The sequence below is a fragment of the Lepus europaeus genome, chromosome 8, assembly GCF_033115175.1.
Source record: "Lepus europaeus isolate LE1 chromosome 8, mLepTim1.pri, whole genome shotgun sequence".
Lineage (NCBI taxonomy): Eukaryota > Metazoa > Chordata > Mammalia > Lagomorpha > Leporidae > Lepus > Lepus europaeus.
Window position 1 is genome coordinate 58,970,339 of NC_084834.1, and position 25,455 is coordinate 58,995,793.

The window sequence follows — 25,455 nt, forward strand, 5'->3', positions numbered from 1 at the left end:
ATCCAGCTCTCTGCTAAGGTCTGGGAAAGCAGTAGAAGATGACCCAAGTCCTTGGGCCCCTGCACCTGCGTAGGAGACCCAGAAGCCCTTGGTTCCTGGCTTTGGATCGGCACAGCTCTGGCTATTGTGGCCAATTGGGGAGTGAACCAGCAATGGAAGACCTCGCTCGCTCTCTCTCTGTCTCTCTCTCTCTTCCTCTCCTTCTCTGTGTAACTCTGACTTTCAAATAAATAAATAAATCTTTTTTTAAAAAAAAGAAAGAAATATCATGTTTAGCAAAAATGAAAATTTGTACTGAATTAAGCAGTCATCACAGATGATTCTATCTGACTTAGTGCCTTTGGTTTTCATCTGTGTTTCTGGAGAAATCCAATTAGATTATTGCTTCTCTTAATTTCCGAGAAAATAAAATTAGTACAGAAGACATGCTTACTTTTCTAATTACTACTTACTAATTATTTCCTTTACTGATTATTTCCTCTAATTACTTCCTCCACTAATTACAATAATAGCAATGATGAATGCAAACCCCTTACTGCATGATTACTGTGTGCCAAATAACTGCCTCAATACACAATCCTTACAAAGCCTTGTGAGATATTATTAACAGATTCTGTGAATCTCAGATCCCTCATCTATAAAAGAGAATAATATTCCAACATTTTAAACCTACAAAACAGCAATTTCATTCCATAGCACCCCATTTTACAGATAAGGAAACTGAGGCTCAGAAAAAAAAAATGTTTAAAGCCACACAGTTAAGTGGTACCCAGAACTGAAATGCTTTTGTCCTTCCTACTGTGTCAATTTCCAAACAATATCTGAATAAAATCATCACCTTTTGAAGGATACCTGAAATTAAGACACACTAGAAAATATAACAACAACCCTCTTTGCTCTAAGTTTGATGCTGAAGTCAAAATAAACAAGACCTATGTAGCAAATTCTCCTCAGCACTTCTTACATTCCTATTCCCTCACTGGGAGAATCAATTTCAGAGGAAAAGGCAAGATTATTATAAAATTATTTTTAACCAAATGTCTATGTAGGAGGTGACAGTGATTATCCACTCAAATAAAATGTTCTAGTGACTGGTCCACAGGCTGCTACACCACAAAAAGCCAAGAGGGATGAGGAGGAAATATGAAAATGCCAGTTCAAAGTTGTTCTCCTGAGACCAGTATGTTACTCACATAATGATAGGAAAACAATCACATGGCCAAGGTTCCCAAGAGAAGAGCTTTCTCATTTTTATTTCTGTGAAAAACTAGTTTTCTTAAGACAATCTCTCTTGGGAATACATGAAAGCTACACTGGCATCTGCACTGTTCCCCGAACATACCAGGCACACATTTGTCTCAGGGCCCTTGAACTTGCAGATCCCGGTGCCTGGAACTACAACTGGACTTCTTTAAAAAAGATTTACTTATTTATTTGTTTGAAAGGCAGGGTGAAAGAGAGAGACAGAGACAGACAGAGAGACAGAGAGATACGCTTTCCACTGATTCTCTCCCCAAATGGCCACAACCACCAGGGCTTGGCCATCCTGAAGCCAGGAGCAAAGAACTCCATCTGGTCTCCTAGGTGGGTGACAGTACTTCAGCCACCATCAGCAGCTTCCCAGGTGCATAATCAGGAAACTGGATCAGCAGTAGAGCAGCCAGAACTCAAGAGTGGCACTTCAACCCAGAATGCGGGCATCCCATTTACTGGTTAAACCCACTAAACCACCATACCCACCCCACAACACCCAACCCCAACCAGACTTTTATGTGCACTAACTGTCATCTACAAAATGAGAATGAAAGGATCAGTGCTCACATTTAACCTACTTGAATATGGACTGACACTGGTACCCTGGCCCAGTATGGTCTGTGTGCTAGACAGTCACATACTTCCTGTAGCATTAGACCTCACCACAAAGGGTCCCTGATATGTCACAGTGGAAGACTTTTCTCATGTGTTCATTTCCTTTCATCATTTTGCAATATATTGTTTTACCGTGATTGATGAAGTGATTTCCCTATAATTATCTGGTGTGAACTAAATCAACTCACAAAATGACAAAGGTTTAAAAATATTTCTGAAAGAAAGCCATTAATGACAGATAATGTATATCAAGCAAAGAACAAGAACATGACAGAGACGGTTCTCTCTCTCTCTCTCTCTCGCTCTGTTCCTAGTGCTACTCTGCACCAGTCATACTGGAAGGTTGAAGACCATGGCTGTTGAATCATGTACAACCAGTAGGTAAAATATTCAAAATTATAGATTATTTGAAATATGGACTTGTCTCTGCTGTTGTTACAGAGGAACTTTCCTTATTTTGATCTATGGTGTTAGCTTGTACTGGTGAGAATCAAACAGGATTAGAAAGATATTTAACAACAAAGCATTCAGAATATGAAAACTTCTAGATTTGTTTCTTTCAAAAGTGACTGAAATCAGGCAACACTCTATTTAAAATTATACAGAATTTGAGGCTGGCGCTGTGGTGTAGCAGGTAAAGCTGCCACCTGCAGTGCCGGCATCCCATGTGAGTGCTAGTTTGAGTCGCAGCTGCTCCACTTCCAATCCAGCTCTATGCTATAGCCTTGGAAACCAGTAGAGGATGGCCCAAGTGCTTGGGCCCCTGCACCTACATGGAAGACCCAGAAGAAACTCCTGGTTCCTGCCTTCAGATCTGCACAGCTCCAGCTGTTGTGGTCACTTGAGGAGTGAAACAGTGCATGGAAAACCTCTCTCTCTCTCTCTGTCTCTGCCTCTCTGAAACTTTGCCTTTCAAATAAATAAATAAATATTTAAATAAAATTAGAAAATAAAAAAATTATACAGAATTTAAACCAAAACAAAATGTTTAGAAAGATTTTCATGGATATAATTTGAAAATAGCTAAAATATAAAATATAACATGGCAAGAAAGCAAGATTTTTTTCCAGAAAGTAGTATCAAGGATGAAAAGAAAAAAACACTAGACATTGGTTTAAATAGTATTAAAGCAAATTGCATTTTGGAAGACATATGTTGTACAGCTAGGTTAAGGAACACGTGTTTCTGGTCTATGTCAACTTATTGCGCTTTCTACATTCAGTTTCAATACTGAAATAAAGAACTACTTCTTTGGAGACTTCAACAATGAGAGAAGCTGAAGATAAATTTTCAATTGTATGTTAATTATTTAAGAAAAATCAATATTTTACAGAAAATTATATAAATAGAATTACTGGTGGAACACCTGCCTTAACAGGAATTAACAAAAAATAATTCTATCGTAAGGTTATGAATGTGACACACACATTCAGTGCACTGCTTGTAGGCAAGCTAATGCAGCAAAACAGATTGAAAGTAGAAATGCAAAAGTGTAGCAGAATGTCATCAACATGGCTGACTTTATAGACTCATATTAAAATTATAATCAAACCTTTAAAACATATTGCAATGTAGTCTCCAGAAACACCTTTTATTTCACATAGAAATGGATGCCATTGAAGTTCAATGGTATCTCCTGCAAATCCTTGAAAGACTCATAGAAAATGTTTCACAGTTTTATTTAACAAATATGTGGATGTTCTAAATTTGATTCTTGGTCGTTGGTCATCTCACATTTTTAAAAAATTATTCATGTACTTAAGAAGCAGAGAGAGAGATACAGAAAGACAGAAAACTCCCATCTATTGGTTTACTCTTCAAGTGTCGCTGATGGCTGAAACCAGGAACCAGAAATTCAATCCAGATCTCCCATGTTGCTGGCAGGAAACCAATTATTTGCGTCATCACCACTACCTGCCAGTGTCTACATTAGCAAGAAACCATAGTGAAGAGCTAAAGGCGTTACCAACCCCAGATACATTGATATAGGATATGTACCTCTTAACAAGTATCCTAAATGCTATACCATATGCCCATACTGATAAATATTTTAGAGTAAAAACACAATATGTCCCCTAACAATAAAATACTTTGAAAACAACGTTTAAAAATGAAATGAATGAAAGAGAAAATGTTTTGAAAGGGGTTATTGAAAATGTTTCTATAATTAGGGAATTTTTGTGGCTGAAAATTATCTAAGTATATTTTTCTTTAAAATGTTCCATCTGTACACTTAGCTAAAACAAGAATATCTAAATTGGTCTCATGTCTTCATGAAAGTACAGTGAGGATTTAACATCAAAATATTAAAATGCAGCCTCTTCCAATCAGTTGGTAAGAACAGAATGACTACATTAGAAAAGATGAAAATCTACAGGTCAAATTGCATCAATGAGCATTTTGCAAGAACCTGAGCGGGTTCTACAAGTCGCAAATGGTAGAACTGCTGCAGCTGCATGAAGAGTGCAATGACCTTGCAGATGGATGTGATGCCCAGCGAGGGGAACCTTCAACAGGTGGAGGTAGGCAGCGGAACCCGAAAGCCATTCCTGTGTCCCTCCCGCTATGGGGCTCCACCACAGCTCGAAGAGGAAGGTGCCACCCAGGAGGCTCAGCCAGTGAGTGCGCCAGCCAGTAAACGCCAGGCCTTACTAACCCCGGGGAGCAGCCCAGACAGATCTCGTACCCAGACTCTTGAAAGCGAGGGCTTTGAGAACCATGAGGAATTTGATAACCCGGGGTACTACGATGACAAGAGGAGCAGCTGAGTGGTACAGGACACTGAGTATTCGCAGCCCTTGAGGAAGCCAACTAGATGTTTCTGGGCACATCCCGAGCCAGAGAAGCAGCCCTGGACGGCAGGTTTCAGTCGCAGGAGCAGAGCCGCTTTCATCTGTTCGTTTTTATTGAAGAGCTTTTTTCACTTCTGGTTGTCAGCTGTCTAACCCAGGAACTGGATTGTGATGAGATTATTGGTAGAGAGTGGCTGAAAGTGGATAAAAGAGGAGGAGACTACGTGGAGGCTCAACATTTCGCTTTCTTTAGGGTTCATTCCAGATAGTTCTGTGCCAACGAAAAATTTTATCTTCAGAAAAAGCTGTTTTTGTTTCTACGAACAGAAGACAATGGGACAGTGACTGCACAGTTATAAAGAAGCATGAAAGGAAAAGGAGCCAGGACTGTCTGTTTTCAAGAATGCCCTGAAATATGACTTTGTTAATAATCCAGATTATTTTCCTTTCTTGGGAAAGATGTTTTCATACCTGCTAGGCTGAAAGGACAATTTTGCAAGAGTAATCCATGACCAAATCAAACTGCCAATATAAGAACCCATTATTATATATATTATTATATGTTATATATAATTATATAATAATTATGTAATGAAAAAAGTATCCACAAGATTATTTGGATTGAAGGCCTGTTGAGAAAACTTTGAAAGTTACACATTATGACCTATTTAAGCTATGGTTATCAAAGGCTAAATTTTCAGTGTAAGATAAATTGAGAATTCTTCATTATTCAAAAGGATAAACAAACTCAAAAAAGAAATATTCATAATATTCATCACAATGGTATATCCTAAGATGTGTTTCAAAAACATCTAAAATTATGCTGTTTTTTTCATTTTGGTTGCTTATAAAGCTACTATGATCTGTAATTCAAGAAGATCCATTGTTTTATCATTTTTTAAAAGTCAAAAATTAAGGTGATAAACTTTTAGAAGTTTAAAATATAGACATTAAAATGTGAAAGTACAAAGAAAACAAACCTTCTCACAACCTCATATATTAGAGAAATTTTGTCTTGCTTTGTTTCTGATTTAACTTGACAGATCAAAGATTAGTTGACCTTCTTATTTTAAGAATTGCTAGTGAAAATTTCCAGGAGAAAGCCCTATATCTAAAAAAAGATTTTATGAACAATTTTACTCTTGGCCTCTAAAGGCTTTAATCTCCCAGAAATTCAACTCAGTATCTGAAGTTTCCCTCTGTCTCCTCTAAAGAAACTTATTATTATTTGGTATTTACCAGCACTGGATTTAATAAAATTTCTTGTTATGGGCAAAAAAAAAAAAAAAAGTCAACAAAATCTGTAGTACTGATTCACGTAAATGAAAACTCATTATCACCTAGTGATTTCTTCAAAACACAACTGCGTGTATGAAGAGACTGTCTTTTCCAGATATTACAATCTTTAAAGTATTAAATTAAAATTTTATTAGAGCTTTGAACCATTTTACCACATAGAGTCACATGAAGATGTTTAAATCATAAAGTCTGTCATTCAATCAATTACATTGTGCGCACACACACACACACATACAATACAATCATAAAAATATCCCTCTGGTCAGACAGCAAAAAGACATTTTGCAAAAAAGTAAAATAAAAACTAACTTTAAAGTATCATTCATATCACCTTTTATCTTACTCTTTTAAATGCTCTATTTGATATGTTTTATATTGTACATAAAATATTACCACAGAAATACACATATATCTGTTTGGATATTGTATTTCACATATATATCTAGGCTACATGAATCTATGGGATACTGAGAATTGTCTTCCTCTAAGAACAACAATCAGAACACTTTGGAAACCACTGGTCTAAGGGAGGAAGCACACATATGAGCAAAGGCTGCAGCCACAGGCAGAGCAGTACATGGGAACTCAAGTGAAAGCTGTGTGACCATGGCAACATGGAAAAACAACTGCTTACCTCTGACTGGAAATCAGACTCAAACTTCCCAGAAGCCTACCTTTAGGAGACTCTTCCAAAGGGAGAAGAACTACTCCAAGCTTATTTGAATGGGAGCTGGGCAAAGGGACAGACAAGTCTATCAGCCGAGGCCACAGCTGAGATGAAGCCGCAGTAGGGGCCAGTGCTGTGGTGTAGTGGGCTAAGGCTCTGCCTGTGGCATCAGCTTTCCACAGGGGCACTGGTTCCCATCCCTGCTGCTCCTCTTCCAATTCAGCTCTCTGCTATGGCCTGGGAAAGCAGTAGAAAATGGCCAAAGCGCTTGGGCCCCTGCATCTATGTAGGAGACCCAGAAGAAGTTCCTGGCTCCTGCCTTCTAATCAGCCCAGCTCCGCCCATTGGGGCCATTTGGGGAGTGAACCAGTGGATGAAAGATCTCTCTCTGTAACTCTGACTCTCAAATAAATAAATAAATAAATCTTTTTAATAAAAGAAAGAAAAGCATAGTATTTTTTAAAAAAGATTTATTTATTTGAAAGGCAGAGTCACAGAAAGGCAGAGGCAAAGAGAGACAGAGAGAGATCTTCCATCCACTGGTTCTCTCCCAAGATGGCCATAATGGCCACAGCTGTGCAAACCCGAAGCCAGGAGCCAGGAGCTTCTTCTAGGTCTCTCATGTGAGTACAGGGGACCAAAAACTTTGGCCATCCTTTTCTGCTTTCTCAGGCTACAACAGAGAGCTGGATCAGAAATGGAGCAGCCAGGACTCAAACCAGCACCCATATGGGATGCCGGCACTGCAGGCAATAGCTTTACCAGCTATGCCACAGTGCTGGCCCCAGAGGCATAGTGTTTAGAGAGAACTACAGCCTTCTCAAATGGACAGATGCAGTTCCAGAAGAGTGACAGGTGCTGAGGCTGGGCAGTTTGGCAGGACCCAGATCCTGGAACACTCTGCGTGCCTCAGTGGAGCCATCAGCCAGTGAATGAGTTTCAGTGTCGTATGGCCCTTAGGAGCATGAGCTCTGCATTCAAGCTGCCTTTGTCCTATACTTGGCACCAGCTAACTGCATGACCTTATGCTACTGCCTTGAATTCATCAAGCCTCAGTTTCCACATTTGTAAGAAATGGCACTAGAAGCATGGCAGTTAAACAACTGCTGAAGCACCTAGCCAACTGTCTGTACACATTAAGATAAAAATAATGTTATGATTATTCTGATGACAGTGACAGGGCAGCCTCTGAAGTATTTTAAGCAGTGGTATAGCAGGTGATTAAAAACAAATCTCTCTGGCAGCTCCCAGGAGCATGAACCTGAACAATGTGAAACCAGAAGCAGAGACCAATTACAGGGCCTACAGAGTTGTGGAAAAGATAAATAATGAGGGCCTGAACTGAGGTAGTGGGGGTAGGAATACAGAACAGGAAACACTACTGAGATGGTAGAAAATCAGTATTGACTGTCATCCAAATGCCTTGGGTTTGATAACCCTTTAATAATTTCACCTTTACTATGTCTTGGGCTCCACGATAAGATTGCCAAAAATGGTTCTGCCACTAGAAGTGTTTTGTTTAAAAATAATTTCTCATATTTTTAAAGAAGACTAGGAGGGACAGGATACCTGCATATTATATCAGAGTGCCAGGATTCAAGTCTTGCTTCTGCTTCCTATCCAGCTTCCTCTCAATGTACATCCTGGGAAGCAGTGGGTGATGGCTCAAATAATTGGGCCTCTTGCCACCTACATGGGTGATGGAGATGGAGTTCTAGACTCCTGGTTTTGGCCATGTCCAGCCCCAGATGTTGTGAGCATTTGGGGAGTGAACCAATGAATGAAGATCTACCCCCCACCTTTCTCTCTTGCTCTTACTTTCAAACAAATGAAAATAAATAAAATACTGGGAGTCTAGCAGAAGAGGACAGACAGAGCAAGGCAGCAGAACAGAACTTTCTAGTAATCATCCCCCTGCAAATGAACAACTACCCATTCAAAATAATATCTTCACAAGAGCTAAGGAAACCAGGTAAGAAATCACAGTACTTGGTTATAGCATACTAATAAGAAAAGATGCATTGGAGAGGGTAGCAAGCCTAGTTTTACATTATCTGAATCACATCTTTCCCAAACCTATGCAATACCATACAGAGAGGGTTAACATCCACTTGGGGGGAAGGGAAGTAAGCATAACATTCTGCTTTGAACTCCTAATGTGTTCACCATGGCAAAACCCAGCACCCTCGTGGCCCTGACTTCAGTCTGATACTCAGATTGTTCCTGTCTGCCCCACTTCAGTGTCAAACAGGAGCACGTAGACCCCATGAAATATATCTGAGTTCCAGCTTGCATCACCACAATTGACAAAGTTCCCTGGGTTCCAAATAACTCACCGTGACAGGTAGGCCTTGGTGGCCAGGGGTTTGAGGCATACCCCAATGCTATACCACCTCCACAGCTGTTGGCTCTAAGAGCATCCCAGCACTTCATGTCAGCCCTGTTGGTACTGGGCTTAGATGTGCCTTCCAGCACTGTAACAGCTTCAGCAGTCTTGAGCTTAGGGACCACAGACAAATTTCAGATCAGGGTTATGAAGGACATTCTCAGACAAAGCCAGACTGTGAAGGCTGTCATAAGTACCTACTTCTTCAATGCATAGAATCCACTGCACAACCACAGAGATCAAGAACCATCAGGGAAACATGGCCTACCCCAACAGACAAAATAGGGTGCCAATGAAGGACACTATAGATTAAGATGTATGAACTGCCTGACAAAGAATCAAGCTAGCAGCTTTAAGGAAGTCCAATGAACTTTCATGAAATAGAGAAAAAAATTCAGCTAGGTGAGGAAATAGTGACTAGCCCAAGAAATTTAACATATGAATTGAAATAATTTTTGAAAAATCAAACAGAAATCCTAAAGCAAAACAATGCAATGAAGAAAACAAAAAACTGCAATAAAGAAAGTCAATAGCAGAATTGATCAAGAAGAATCATCTGTGGAATGAAGACAGGTTATTTAAAAATACACAAAGAAGAAAAAAATGAAAAGGAAGGGAAAAAACTTTGAGTATTTATGGGACAGTATCCAAAGAGAAAATTTATGAGTCATTGACATTCAAGAAGAAATAATAAAAATAAAGGATTAAAAATTTTAATTTAAAGAGATGACAGACAATTTTCCAACCCAGAAAAGCCATACAACAAATACACAAATATAGGGATGTCAATCAGCTTCAACCAAAATGAAATTACCTCTAGACATTTTATAATTAAATTGTAAAAAATCAAAGACAAGGGCAGGTGTTTGGCACAGTGGGTAAATTGCTGCTTAGGATGCCTGCATCACATGTCAGAGTCCCTGGATTTGAGTTCTGACTCACACATACCAAAACTGGGGCTCAAGTTGTGGTGCATTGCCAACACTTGCAATGCCACCATCCCATATCCAGAATGCTGGTTTGAGTCCTGGCTGCTCTGCTTCTGATCTAGCTCCCTGCTAATGTACCTGAGAAGATAGTAGAAGATGTCTCAAGTACTTGGGCCCCTGCCACCCATGCAGATGACATGATTTTATATATAGAAAAGCTGATAGAAATATAAATGAATTCAGTAAAACTGGGTATACAAAATCCATATAAGGGGCCAGTATTGTGGTACAGTGGGTTTAGCCACTGCCTTTGATGCTGGCATCCCATATGAGTGCCAATTTGACTCCCAGCTGCTCCACTTCCAATCCAGCTCCCTGCTAATGTGCCTGAGAAGGCAGCAGAAGATATTCTAATTACTTGGGCCCCTGACACCCACGTGGGAAACCCAGATGGAGTTTCTGGCTCCTGGCTTTGGCCTGGCCAACTCTCAGCTGTTGAGGACTTTTGGGGAGTGAACTAGCAAATGGAAGATTCTCAGCCTCTCCCCCCTTTCTTGGTAACTTGGCCTTTCAAATAAGACTGACTAGTGTGATCTTTGGGACGTGTGATCACCTAGGACCCAAGGAAAGACTGGTTCCACTACTGTCAGAGATAAGATGTAGAACTTCAGGCAAGCCACTGAGCTCTCTCAGGCTCTGCCTCTAACCCTGCAAGTGGCATTGGGAGCCAGAAGGTAAGAAGCCTGGGCTTGCACCTGGCTCACTTGGTTAATCCTCTGCCTGCGGCGCCAGCATCCCATGTGGGTGCCAGATTCTAGCCCCAGTTGCTCCTCTTGCAGTCCAGCTCTCTGCTGTGGCCTGGGAGGGCAGTGGAGGATGGCTCAAGTGCTTGGGCCCCTGCACCTGCATGGGAGACCCAGAGGAAGCTCCTGGTTCCTGGCTTCGGATTGGTGCAGCGCCGGTTGCGGCAGCCATTTAGGGAGTGAACCAATGGACGGTTGTGGCAGCCATTTGGGGAGTGAACCAATGGAAGGAAGACCTTTCTCTCTGTCTCTCTCACTGTCTATAATTCTACCTGTCCAAAAAAAAAAAGAAGAAGAAGAAGAAGAAGAAGAAGGTAAGATGCCAGGGGCTGGTGCTGTGGCATAGTGAGCTAAGCCTCCACCTGTGGCACTGGCATCCCATGTGGGCACTGGTTCTAGTCCCAGCTGCTCCACTTCCAATCCAGCTCTCTGCCATGGACTGGGAAAGCAGAAGAAGGCCCAGGTGCTTGGGGCCCCTGCACCCATGTGGGAGACCCGGAAGAAGCTCCTGGCTCCTGGCTCCAACCTGGCCCAGCTCCAGCCTTTGCAGCCATTTAGGCAGTGAACCAGTGTATGGGAGACCTTTCTCTGTTTCTCCCTCTCTTTGTCTATAACTCTACCTCTCAACTAAATAAATAAATAAAATCTTTAAATAGTATAGCACCACCCCCCTGAATGGAATAAGGCTCTTAATGTGGTAGTTATTATCTCACATGTGGCTTTTTCAAAAAAAAAAAACAACAAAAAAAAAGCAAGCTCTCTTGTGTATATGCTCTCTCTCTCTAAAGATTCATTTATTTGAAAGGCTTGAAGGGCAGAGAGAGAGGGGGGCAGGGTATCTTCCATCTGCTGTGGCAATGGGAGATGGAAGGGAAGATGCTGGGGGCCGGTGCTGTGGCGTAGTGAGCTGAGCCTCTGCCTGTGGCACTGGCATCCCATATCTGCTGGTTCACTCCCCAAGTAGCTGCAACAGCTGGAGCCATGTGGCTTTGAAGCTGAGAACCAGGAGCTTCTTCCAGGTCTCCCACCTAGCAGAAGGGACCCAAACTCTTGGGCCATCCTCTACTACTTTCCCAGTCACATTAGCAGGGAACTGGATCAGAAGAAGAGCAGCCGGGACTCAAACCAGCACCCACACAGAATGCCAGTGGCAGCTTTCCCCACTAAGCCACAATGCCATCCCCTTGTGCATATTCTCTTGCTCTCAACCTCTTGCCTTCTCCCTTGCTCTGCTCACCAGATTCTAGTATCTCAATATAGGATTCTCCAGCCTCCATAAATAGATTAAATAAATTTATTTTACTTATAAATTATCCAGTCTGTAGCATTCTGTTAAAAACAACATAAAAGGCACTAAGAAAATAGCCAGTTGATTTTTGACAAGGGTACCAAGAACACACATTGGAGAAAGAAAGATCTCTTCAATAAATGGTACTGGGAAACTGTATATCCACATGCAGAAGAATGAAGTTAAGATGCTTAGCTCTCAATATATCCATAATCAACTCAAAATGAATTAAAGACTTAAATGGAAGACCTGAAATTACAAAACTACCAGAAGCAACAGGGGGAAGCTCTATGGATTTGGTCTGGCCAGTGATTTCTTTGGATATGGCCTCAAAAGCATAGACAACAAAAGAAAGATAGATAAACTGGATTACATCAAACTTATTTTTCAATAGAAACAACCAAAATAGTAAAGAGACAACTTTCAGAAAGGGAGGACATTTTTACAACCTATACATCTGATAAGGGGATAATATAAAAAAGAAACTCAAACAATAGCAAGAAAACAAATAATCCAATTAAAAATGAGCAAAAGATATGAGCAACTATTTCCCAAAACAAAGCATACAAATGACCAAAAGTTATATTTAAAGTTCTAAACATCTCTAATTATCAGAGAAATGCAAATCAATATCACAATGAAATATTATCTCACATTAATTAGAATGGCTATTATAAAAAAGACAAAAAGTAGCAAGTGTTGGCAAAGCTGTGAGGAAAAGGAACTCTTACATACTGTTGTGGCAATGTAAACTAATATAGGTATTATAGAAAATAATACAGAGGTTCATCAAAAATTACAAATCAAACTACAATGTGATTCAGAAATCCCATTATCAGGTATATATCCAAAGGTAATGAAATCAGCATGTTTAAGAGATAGCTACACTTCCAAGTTTGTTGCACAATGGCCAAGGAATAGAAAAAAACCTAAGTGCTAATCAACAGAAAAAGAAAATGTGACATATGTACACAGTGGAATAGTATTCAGCCATGGAAAGAAGCAAATTCTCTAATTTGCAGCAACACAGATGATCTTGGAAGACATGTTAAGTGAAATAAGGCAGGCATAGAAACACAAATACCACAGGATATCACTCATATGTGAAATACAAACACAACTGACCTCATGGAAGTAGAAAGTATAATGGTGGTTACCAGCAGCTAGGGGAGGGGCAATGGCTGAGGAGATGTTGATCAAAGAATAATAATCATGGTTAGCTAGGAATAAGTTCAAGAGATCTACTGTGCAGTATGGTGACTATGTTACTAATACTATGTTGTAGTCTTGATTAATGTGAACAGAGTGACTGTTAAGTGCTCTCACCACAAAAATAATCACTACACAAGGTAATACATTTCTTAATTAGCTTGATTTAATCATTCTACAATGTATATACACCACAAAAACCATGCTGTTATAATAAATGCATTCAATTTTGTCATTCTAAAATAAATAAATAAGACATGAGAAATCTAAGAAGAAAATCAAAGAAAAAAAGTCCTTCAAAAGGCAGAATTGTACGGGCTGACGTCATGGTGTAGTGAGTAAAGCTGCTGCCTGTGATGCTGGAATTCTATATGGGCGCCAGTTCAAGTCCCGGCTGCTCCACTTCCAATCCAGCTCTCTGCTATGGCCTGAGAAAGCAGTGGAATTTGGCCCAAGTCCTTGAGCCCCTGCACCCACATGGGAGACCTGGAAGAAGCTCCTGGCTCTTGGCCTCAGATCAGTGCAGCTCTGGCCATTGCCACCACCTGGAGAGTGACCCAGCAGATTAAGACTTCTCTCTCTCTCTCTGCCTCTCTGTAACTTTGCCTTTCAAATAAATAAATAAATAAATATTTAACAAAAAAAAAAAAAGAAGAATTGCAAAGATTTCTAATCTGTTTCTACTTTATTTCCTAAATTATCTGTTCTGGAAATAAGAACTTCAAAGAAAAGTGATTTCATTTAACTTATAGGAAAGTAAGTTTGGTTTAAGGTATCACAAACATCTCGATTTAGATGCCTGTCTCTACTTTTCATGGCTGTTCATGAAAGTGACTGGTGTAGCAGCTGAGAACACAGACCCTGGAGGCAGACCATCGAGGTGATCCTAAGCACGCATTTGACTGGGAAAGTTACTCAGCCTCTTCATGCTTCTGTAATGCAGATATTAAGTGGGAGTAACTTCAGAATTTGATCATTGTATCTTTTTTTAAGATTTTTTTTTACTTATTTACATGAAGGGTAGAGTGACAGAGAGAAGAGAGACAGAGAAAGAAAGATCTTCTATCCCTGGTTCCCTCCCCAAACTGCCACAACAGCTGAGGCGTGGCCAGGCTGAAGCCAGGAGCTGGGAACTCTATTCAGGTCTCCCACATCAATGGCAGGAACTCAAATAACTGAGCCATCAGTTGCTGCTTCCAGGCACATTAGCAGGGAGCTGCATAGGAAGCAGTGTGGCCTGAACCCTAACCAGCACTCTGATATGGAATGTGGGTATCCTAAGTGGTAACTTAACCACCTGCATGGCAATGACTGCCCCACTCATTATATTTAATAGGTGATTCAAGAAGTGCCAGGCATCAGTCAACATATACAAATTTCTTCAACAAAACTACCTGCAAGAGTGGGCATTTCGACGTCCCATATACACATGCCTGGGTTTGAGACCTGCTCTGGATCCTAACTCCTGCTTCCTGCTATGTACACCCTGAGAGGCAGCAAGCGATGGCAGCAACTGGGCTCCTGTCACCCACGTGGGAGACCTGGATAGAGTTCCTGGCTCCTGGTTTGGGCTTCAGCCCTGCCCCAGCTGCCACAGGAATTGGAGGGATTGAACCATTAGATGTGAGCTCTGTTTGTTGATTTCTCTTAAATTAAAAATTAAAATTATCTGCAAAAGGTACTGTTAAAGGCAGTAAGGTGTTTGGGGTAAGGGGAAGAATGAAACCCATTCCTTACTACAGATGTCCTAGGTTAAAAAATGTGTCCTAAAAAGATAAAATTCAAGCAAGGTTAATTTTTATAAAAACGGGATGAAAAGGAAAGAAGGTATCAACTGGGAAGAACCAGACAAAACATAAATGCACAGCTCTGTTCTGGATAACTTCCTTGTTGTGTCACTTCTGTACCCAAAACCTGCTCCCAAACACAGAGAAGAAGCCAGCCCTGAGGGAGAGGGATCATAAGAACCAAGCACCAGTGGAAAGGAAGACAACTACCTGTTACAGAATCTGGAAGCACAATGTCTCATTCACAATATTTCTAATGGTAATTCTACCAACTTTTTTAGTACATTTCTCTGAAACACAAGGGATCTGTATGCTACTGAAGGAAAACCACATCTAGTGATTTGCCATATGCCAAGGATTTTACAGACTTTAAATACGGAAGTTTCAGGAATCTGTAGATAATACAGAAAAATAAAGTGCCTAAAGTAATCATGTAAATTTGTTCTTACAATGCAGGTTAAATGAAATAGTCCCCAAAGAGCAATGGGAACAGAGCAATCTATTTCTCAGATGAGGTTTTTGACTTGTTGAAGTTGTTGACTCTGTTGGACTGTTCACTGAAACTGATTCAGAAATCCCCCATTTCCTGTTACAAAAGCTTCATGGCATTGGTTGCATCAGGAACCTGTTAATATATACAACTACCATCTGAGTCCATGTATTTTTCAGGTTTATTCACAAGTGAATGGATTCCCTTTCCAGTCTTTCTCCCATTGCACAGTAGCTTGGAGGTAAGTACTTTTCTGTAATCCTTTTCATCAGGTCCATTAAAAGAAGAAATTGTCATCAGTGTTTTTAAGAAAGATCCAAGATCTGGTGAGATTCATTCTCATACAAATCCCGTGTCGAAGTTTCTGGAACTATCAGTAACACTAAGTGGCTGACTGTCCTCTTCACCCAGGCTCTCGGGGGAGAGCTGCATAATGACTCTGGTAGAAGCAAAGAGTTGTATTTGACTTTGGAACCTTTCATACAATTTTTTTTGCAAATTTTTTTTCAGTACCAGTTTCCTGAATCTATAAACTGACAATGATAAAATTTTGTCAATCTACTGGTATCAGGCAATAACATGTATTAAAATATTTGGAAAATTATTAAGATATACAAATGTGAAGAATTTTAAGCCAAATATGTAAATTAGCTTACATTCCTTGAACATGTGTTAACTAACAGAGGAGGTTATTTTTGAAGCTACATTCATCCTTTAAAATCATCACCATGAAAAATATGTATACATTATCCAGTGAAGCACAGTTTATCTATCACAATGGTGGTGCATACTGACTTTCCCAGTGTCAAAGCAAAAGATCCCTAAATTTCCTGTGGATGAGTGACTATCATGAAAATACAACTGCTTTCAAACACTTCTGCCAGTACCCTATTTGGAGAGACCTAGCTCTTAGCTTGGGGCTGGCAAGAAGAGGTCACTAGGTTTACTGAGACCTCAGCTGATGCCATCTGAGGTCTCCAAAGGCATATCACCTCACTAACAGGCGTGGTCCTATGGAACAGATGGGCCTTAACAGTGTTGCTGTTATGTTAACCAATCAGGCCAGGTAAAACCACATCCGTCAAACAATATTAACTATGGTCAAGAGAAACACCCCCACACACACACAATTTCCTGTCCTCTATGAAATCCTCTCATTATTTGGTTAATGTCACTCTTAGGACCATAGGCTGCTATTCTCACCCTGGCTTTTATACTATCTTGTCTGTTTAAGTGTTTACAGGCGGTGATACTGGAACAAATCAAAGCCTTCACCAACCAGGTGGTCAACCAAATGCTGCTACAGGGATATACTCAGCTCCCCACCCAGGAGACTGTGGCTTGAGACATCACTTATTGCCAGCAGAGAGTAACTTATCATCCCATGTCAGCAGGAAGTAGCTCTAAAGACAGATCATTGTCCCTCCAGCCCTCCTGGACTTCTGGGGCTGATGTAATCCCATACAACACTTGCTTTATAAGAAACAAAAGGGAGGAATGTTAGTAAAATGGTACAGTCTTGTTTGTGGCATGAGTTACGTCCTGGACACCATCTTAGGCTCTAACCCTGGCCACTATTGCTGGTAGCAAGGTGACCAGATGGCCCAACCACGGGTGTCACCTCTACCCCCACTCTAATGGGATTTGTTGCTCTTACTTTCCTGCCCTCTGGCAAAAATACAACAGGACCTGCTTCCCAAACATGTATTCTCTCTCCAGATCTCTTTCTTGATCTCTCCCTCTCTTGACCTCCTCCCCCTCCACTTCTTTGCTCCTTCCCTCTGGCCAGTAGGATTTCCCCCATCAACAAACCCTTACCCTTAAAAAAAAAAAAGTAGGTTGGTATCTTGATGAGCCACTGTACTTGGAAGGTACAGAAGAGATTGGGCAGGTACCTAATTTCTTATGTTTGGGAACTGTGCACTGGGGAGACCCTCCAGGGCTCCTGCAAGAAACCTCATGTGTGTCTACCAGTCCCCAAGAGGACATTAATGGTCATTCAACATTGACTAGAAAAGTCAACTAACAAAGAGACAAATATCCCTTCATTCGATTACAAATAAATAATATTCATTTTTGCCTTGCCTGTTCGATCTTTGCTCCTCCCTGAAATCTTGGAGGGATGTGAGTACAGGGTAGACAGTGCCTTTCTCCCCACACCAAGACCTGGAGCCACAAGTCTGGCCCATGATGCTCAGGGAAAGAATTCAGTCAGATATTAGATTGAAGTTTTAATTGAACTAGACTGTTTTAATAACTAAAAACCACAAGAAATGTATGGAATCTGCCCAAAGTATCATTAAGGAAGGGATTGTTTGTCTTTATTTTGGTTGGGAGAGTTACTGGCAGAAAAAATGGTTTCATGTTTATAACTGAATGAGTTGACACTCCAAAAAAACAAAACAAATCAGTTACATCACAAAGGTTCCTGTCATCAATCACATGTATTTGATGTTTGGTCCTGAAAATCTATCACCAACGTATGTGACTTCCATTGATGCTTATGTTGAAGCTACTGTTTCTGGGTAGAATGAATGGAGATTTGATTTTGGGCTCAACAAGAAATATAAACTTATCCTCTTTCCTTTGTTTTTTATTTTTTGAGTGCAAATCTGTACTTTAGTAATTTGAGATGCAATTAGTCAGATGTATCCTTTGAATTGGTCTAGAGAAATGTTTCTTGAAAGTTACTGTCAAAGTCTAGAACTCTCAAGTTAGAAGTAAGTACTCTGAACTTTGGTTGGGTATTAAACTAAGGTGATTGTTATTTTTAAAGAACATTATATAATCAGTCTCTCCCTCTCTCTCTCCCTTCCCACCCTTCTCTCCACCAGCCCCCCCCCACACTTTTTCATTCCTTCTCTCCCTCCCCTGCATGTTCCTCCAGTCTTACTCTCCCCTGCCCTCTCCCCACACTCCCACCCATGCCACTCAGAAAGGCCAGCAAGCCATTAGCAAGGAAGACAAACTTCCAGGGAGCAGATCATCAGTCTCCCATTCTGGAAGGCACCCCCAGTCTTCACAGTGATGAGCTTGGATTTTCCCAACACCTATTATCTTCCCCTCAGACAACCTACCTTGCCTATAAAAATGGAAAATTCTCCCACCACTATGACCTGCTCCCAATAGCACCAATTGGGAAACTTGGCCTCCTTCTGGTCCTTCTCTTAACTTGGCTGGGAAAGGGTTTGGGAGAATGCTGAAGGGCATATGGCGTCAGCCTTCAGGAAATGCCATGGAGACACATCTGGCTCCAACTTTCTATAGCAGAGGTTGTGAAACTTAACCACATGGCAGGATTGCCTTTAGATTGTTTACAAATCCTAGGGCCCAGGGAGAACCCCAGACCAATTAAAATCAGGAAGGACAGGGGCCAGCATTGTAGCATAGTGGGAAGCCGGCATCCCATGTGGGTGCCAGTTCAAGTTCCGACTGTTCGCTTCCCATTCAGTTCCCCACTAATGGCCTGGGAAAAGCAGTGGAAGATGGCCCAAGTGTTTTGGCCCCTGTCACCCACATGGGAGACCCAGATGAAGCTCATGGCTCTTAGCTTCGACCTGGCCCAGTGCTGCCTGCTGTGGCCATCTGGGGAGTGAACCAGCATATGGACGCTCTCTCTCTCCATGTCTCTCCCTCTCTCTCTGTAGCTCTGACTTTCAAAATAAATTTTAAAACCTTTTTTTAAAAAAACCAGAAGGAATGGTATTTCTTTTATAAATATAAACTTCCCTTTTGGGACCAACTTAACCTACCTTTGTACTTTCAGGTACCTGTTTCCACCAAAGAGGAAGCAGAAAAATCAAATCACGTTGTTGTTTTTTATAGCTTAACCTTTGGCAAGCAACTTAGCCTGTCTTTGCCTCAATTTCTTCACCTCTAAAACAAGAATATTTTCATACCTACTTCTCAGGTATCTGAGGATCCTTTGAAGAGATAATACCTTAAAAACACTTGGGATATTTCCTGGCATGTGGCAAGGGCTCAGTGCATGTTAGCTGCACATGTGCTACGTTCCTATTACAGCAAAGTTCATGCATAGTCAATATTTCATCTTACTGTCATTTTTCAACAGTGATCTGTCTTAACCACTAAGCCTTAAGTTTTCAATTTTGTGAAAATTTGGTAACAGAATATTTATTTCAAAGTTACCATAAGTGGTATATCTACTGTTCAATTTTAGTCTTTCTAGGTGTGCTATATAATACCTATAGCACAAGGGGACATAATGGGTTTAAACATGCAATTCTAAAATAACACCTGCTTAATAGATTTACTTAGTACCCATTAAGTTTTGTAAAGGAACTTATCTTTGAAATTTCTAGAAAGAATGAAAAACTAAATTAAACATTTCAGTAATTAGGTGTGTATTTTAATAAAGATATTACTGGTTTCCATTGATAGTAAAGAATATTTATTCTCAAATATACACTTCCAAACATATTAAAATCTTTTTAAATCTCTTTAGAAATAGCTATATTTCTGAAATTAATCTACCTGAAACATTTAGAACCTCACTGATGGCACTAAGTGATCAGAACGAGGTTATTTGAAATAGGCCTTACCTATTTGGACACAACGTTTTAAGGAGCACTTATACAATAATAAATAAGATCGCTAAATCCATTTCTGCCTCTGATTGTACTCTATCATCTCAATTTTAACAAATTTGAAAATCTGAATTAAAATTCAATAAAATAAGTACCATAGGAGTTTACAAGATTTGAAGAAAAAATAAATTTCGAACTATATTAAAACTTGGAAAGTATGAACACATTTTTGTTCATTATTTTCAGAATGTGAGATTTTTTGAGTAGTGTATATGATTTGTTTGTAAAGCAAGCTTCTCTCCACTTCTTTCTGTGAAGTTTTTCCAAAGCGATCTGCCTAGAGTAGGTCCAGAGGTATGGCCATGTACATATATTTTTCCCAAAGAGAGAGCTTTGTAAAGCAAAAGTGCTAACATTCTTTTTACAAGGACATCTGCACACACACAAATGCAGTGTTATGTCTGGTTAAGTTTTATTTCTGTGGATGGTCTCTTGAAAATAGACTTTTCCGAGTAGTACTATCCTACCGCTCAGTATTATAAATGTTTGCTTCCCATCACAAGTATTTAGAACATAAATTAAAAGATACATAAACATTCAAAACTAAGCTAATGTTACTGATAATTTGGTCCTTTTAAAAAAACTGACTTTATTTTGAAAACAAAACAATATTATGGCATTGACTTTCAACTGTCAATGAAAAGTTTTGATTGTTAGTATTCTTATTAGAACTCTTTAAAAATCTGTGGTTTGTGAACATTTCAGCTCACCAAACACTAAAATTATTTGATGTCTCTTACAAGTGACTTAACATGCTACTAGAAGGATATTTATGGGAAGTTATAAAGCTATTTAGTAACATCAGACTAACTTTCATTGTGTGTTTTTTTTTAATCTGTTATGTTTTCATTCTATACAGTATTACGAAAAAAAATGAAAATCCTCTAGTATTCCACAATAATTTGTTTTTTTTCTATAGAGAGGAGCATTGTTCAAGCATCAGCTGAAATTGTATTTTCCTTGGAAATATTTATTTTCTCTAATTCCCAAATTTACAATCATGAATATTTCATTTGCCAGCAACAAGCCTCCACTTAGCCTTTCTCTCTCTTTCTTTGCATTCTCCTATTTGGAGGTGACGAGGCCCTAAGAGGTTAGGGCCAGGCAACATTCACCTCACCTTGAACTCAATGAGAGAGCACTACTAGAACTAAATTGACTCCGTGCTTTAAAAACAAATAATGATCCCACCAAATCCACGGCTTTGATAACATAAAAAGTGATAAGCACTTTGCTCCATTGACTTTCTAGGAGAAATAATGCTACTAAAAAATGTATAACAAATTTGAACTAAAGAAAAGCATATACCAACAAAAATGGGTATTGCCATAGTAACTTAGAACTTGCATCTTCTTTAGAAAGCTCTTCAGTCTCTTTAACATATGGAAAAAATTAATCCTGTAGACTATTATCTCTCTCTCTCTCTCTCTCTCTCACACACACACACACACACACGAAGATGAAAATTCAGATTCTTTCATTCTGACATTTTAAAACCCCTAACTCCGTAGCAAACACTAGAAAACTAAGGCAAACACCTAGAGGCTTTAACAATGATCCTGTAAGAACTATGAATACATTGCCTAGACATTTTAGGAAAGATGATTTGGGGGAAGCATAGGGACTGGATTATTTGTCCCTCCCACAAGCTAACAGTGTCTCTGAATGCTGGCATCAGAGATGTCGCCATCAGAGAAATGTCTCCACAGTCCCCTTCCCCAGAAAATCGCTTCAGCTCTTCCAAGAATCACAAGGTGGTTACATTTTGAAATTAGAACACAGAAAACTCAAGAGAAAGCCACTGCTCACTCTGTTCTTCAGGTCCGGATACCAGGGAATAACAGCTTTCAGCCATCGCTGGCCCTGCACTTCAATCAGTTTGCAAGTATTCCAAAAGAATATAGTGTCAGGAAGGTAGGATACTCAAGCGAGACAGCACTTCATGGATTACATATTTTAATTTCTTCTTTACTCCTTTCCCACTGCGCTGAAAATTTTTGTCTCTCCCTCTACACACACACACACACACACACAGCTGATGAGACAGCAAGGTTGAGCCTCAGGCCAGGCTGCAAGTTAGATCAGAGCTGGAATTAGAACCCAAATCTCAGTAACAGGAGCCAGCCAACTGCTATTCTAGACTCAGAACAAATCTGCTTCAGCCTCATGAATTGTATTTACACCAAATCATGTTTAACTTGATGCTGCTTGTAATACACTGACTCCTAAAGAAACCTACTGAAGCCCCCTTTCTGGTCTTCGATCCTGTCAGTTGCAAGCTGAAGGCCAGCTACTAAGGCTCCAGGCCTCTTATGCGACCTCTCTGGACACTTCCCTCCTCTAAATTTAGTGGACTGAACTGGAGATGTCTGAGGAACTTTCCAGTTGCAAAAGTCCTGCTTTTCATCCGCTGCCTTAGGCTGCACACTTGATGTTCGCAGTGTTCACTAGGTGGCAGGATTCCACCATCACATTCTAGAAGAGGATTTTCCAGTGGATGCCTGGGAGCAGAAGATTGAAAAGAAACTCCTTTTTTCACATCAAACATTAAAAACAAAACAAACAAACAACCACACAGGCCAAAAGGAAAGAATAACTGTAAAGGCAGTTGTCTGTATATAAAGATCTAGGTCCATTTTTAATACAAGTATAAGACAGGAAATTAATCTCTTAGACCCTCACATTCTTTCAAACAGTATTACAATTTGATATTACAATCAGGCAAAAGTTTGCTTGGCTTCATGTGTTTTAAGATTTATTTTAGCTGGATATTAATAAGATAATAGCAGACCCCCTTGAGCAAGCTGGTAATGTATTAACCTAAGAAACAAGCAATCTAATAGCAGCAAAAATGCTGGAAATACTTACTCGAGGCATTGTAAAGATACCTCTTAGTTAACAATATATTTCAGGTATCTTTGAATTTTATTTCCAGTTCTTGACCAGATGCCTAAAGAGGACAGAATACAGTACATGGGTTTCTGCATCAATCTCTGTCCAATCCTTAAAAGGATGTTTTTAAAAATAGATTTTATGACATTTCATCATACTTTAAAAGTTATTGCCCAAAATTGGCCTTTTCATGAAATGCTGCATAACAAATGTTACTACCAAAAATTTTATAAAAGTCCCCCAAATAACCAAGCTAAGTGGTTATGCTGAACTGGACATTTCTTCTTTGCTGGAGCCAAGAAAAATGGCACGAAACAGTAACTAACAATATTCTAGCATTGCTCCCTGGCGGCTTGCTGCTTGTCAATTAATAAAGTAGGCCTTTCCTTCGGTTGATAAAATATGGCAGACTCTTTTTTCCCCTCTTATCAACTGCAAATTAATTACATAACAAATGCCAATATATTATTCTCCGAAGTTTCTTTAAAAGACAGCAACAATCCACAATCAAAGCCATAGATGTCTGCGCCAGAACTTGAACAAAGGTCAAGAAGTTGCCTTCCTGCCCTCCTGGCCAGCACCGAGCAGCGGTAACACCTCGTTCGTGCGCCTACCTTTGCCACTTGTAAGGGCTGCTTGTGCTCCTTGCCACCTTGCAGTCGGAACCCCCAGGGCGCTCCTCCAGTCATGGAAATGCAGATAAAATCCCCCGTGCCCATTTTTTCCCTCTTAGTTGGGCAGCATGAAGAGCTGGGGAAAAAAAAAAAAAAAAAAAAAAGGCAGGCGAAGCTTGGGTGCGGCCGAAGATGTGCTCGCAGCGCGGGGCGCCCGCCAAGGACGCAGGACTGGGGCGCGCAGAGCCTCCCGTTGCCGCCCCGCCGCTGCGCTGGCCGCCGCTGCGAGATTGCGGCGCTAATGGGCTCATTGAGATGGAGGCAGAGGCTCCCGCTAGCATCCAGGACACAGCCCCCTCTTGCGTCACGCTCCTTCGCTCAGCCCACCTTCGGTGCACGGAAAAGAAAGCCACAGCGCGCACACGGGAACGTCCCCGTTTGGGCCGGGGACGGAGAGGGACGGCTAACTTTCCCTTGTACCAACAGGTAAAATCCCAGCACTTAAAAGAATAATGTCTTAAAACAGACATTAGTAATTATATGAATTGCAGAGGACATATGAAGGTTTTAATCTCCATGCCTGGACTGACATCCTCTGCTAACAGAGGATTCTCCCAAATTCGTGCTCTGAGAATTACCACATTGATGAATGAAATAGACAAAAGGGAGGCCAAGTGGGTTAGATTATTGTTTCTGTCTACAACCTGCAGAATTAGTTGCACAAGAGGAAACAAAAGAAACCCAAATCTATTTTTTTAAACCTCGTACCCTGAGAAGTACTTTTCTGAACTCTGATACACATTTAGAGAAGGGAAAGAGCCTGACAATTTCCTCCTGGAAACTACATCCTTACAACTTTGTTGCATAGATTGGGAGACTTTAAATGTAAGTAAGTGTTTCATTTTCTTCCTTCCTGCTGGAGGAAGGGAAGACAATACAATCAGCAACTGCGGCCACTGGCAGAGGGCCTCTGAAGGTCCTGAGAGGCAGATCCTCACTCCAAGTTTGAGTCTCTTCGGAAACATGAATCAGCTATCTCAAAATTTGAAAAACAAAGCAAAACAAAACCAAAAAACTTAACAACTCACATCATCAATAAGCTCTGGAAAAAAAAAAAAGAATGAAAAAAAAAAACCTTTTCACAGTTGCTCTTTCCACTCTCCCCTGTCTTTTCCATCTCCCTTCTTTGGCAGGTTCTATTATGCCTCTGCTTGCCCATCAAGTGGAGTTGTTTATTTCTCACTCTACATTTTTGTGTGGGTTCTCTCATTGATCCTGCAGAATCTAGCTGTCCCCTTCAATCTCAGATTTCTTTGCTTAGCTCTAGGTCGGTATATTAAACTACATATTAAATCTATCTCAAGGTGTTAATTTATCTTAGAAACTTAAAACTCAGTGTATTCAAAACCAGGCTAATTAGTTTCCTCATGAACTCTGCTTCTCTCCCTCTGTTCCCCATCTCAGGATAACTGAATACCCCACTCCCTTTCTTGTATGCCTGATTTCCTTCAACTCTTGCTTACGTATGAAAGTGATGATTTGAGGTTGAACTGGGACACCCATATTGTGATCCTAAGGCAAACACTAAGATAATTGCGGAGACGACACTCTTGAATGAGTCAGTATCATCAGCTCTTCACCTCCAATTCCCTTATCATACAAGAAAAATAACTCAGATTTGTTTAGAGTGCTGTAAGTCCAGCACATAGTTAACTTGAATAGCTTCTCCTATCCAACCAGCTTGCCTAGACAGAACCAGGAAATCAAATTTGGTATAATTTATTGAAGATTACTGTGTGCCAGGAGCTTGACATACAATATGT

At 40.3% G+C, this 25,455-nt stretch overlaps 1 protein-coding gene across 4 annotated transcripts in view; it reads right to left on the bottom strand.

The window, feature by feature from the left end:
- Positions 1–25,455, bottom strand: part of SYNPO2 (synaptopodin 2) — a 236,213-nt gene that overhangs the window by 174,218 nt on the left and 36,540 nt on the right. The window contains exon 1 of one of the 4 annotated variants that reach the window (XM_062199691.1): positions 23,633–23,881. The exons of 1 other annotated variant lie outside the window; for it this stretch is intronic. In XM_062199691.1, the coding sequence (XP_062055675.1) occupies positions 23,633–23,737 (105 nt within the window). In that variant the 5' untranslated portion in view covers positions 23,738–23,881. Of the gene's footprint in view, positions 1–22,994; positions 23,027–23,632; positions 23,882–25,455 lie in introns of those variants that run through there. 2 more of the 4 variants (XM_062199693.1, XM_062199694.1) reach the window with 2 other exon arrangements.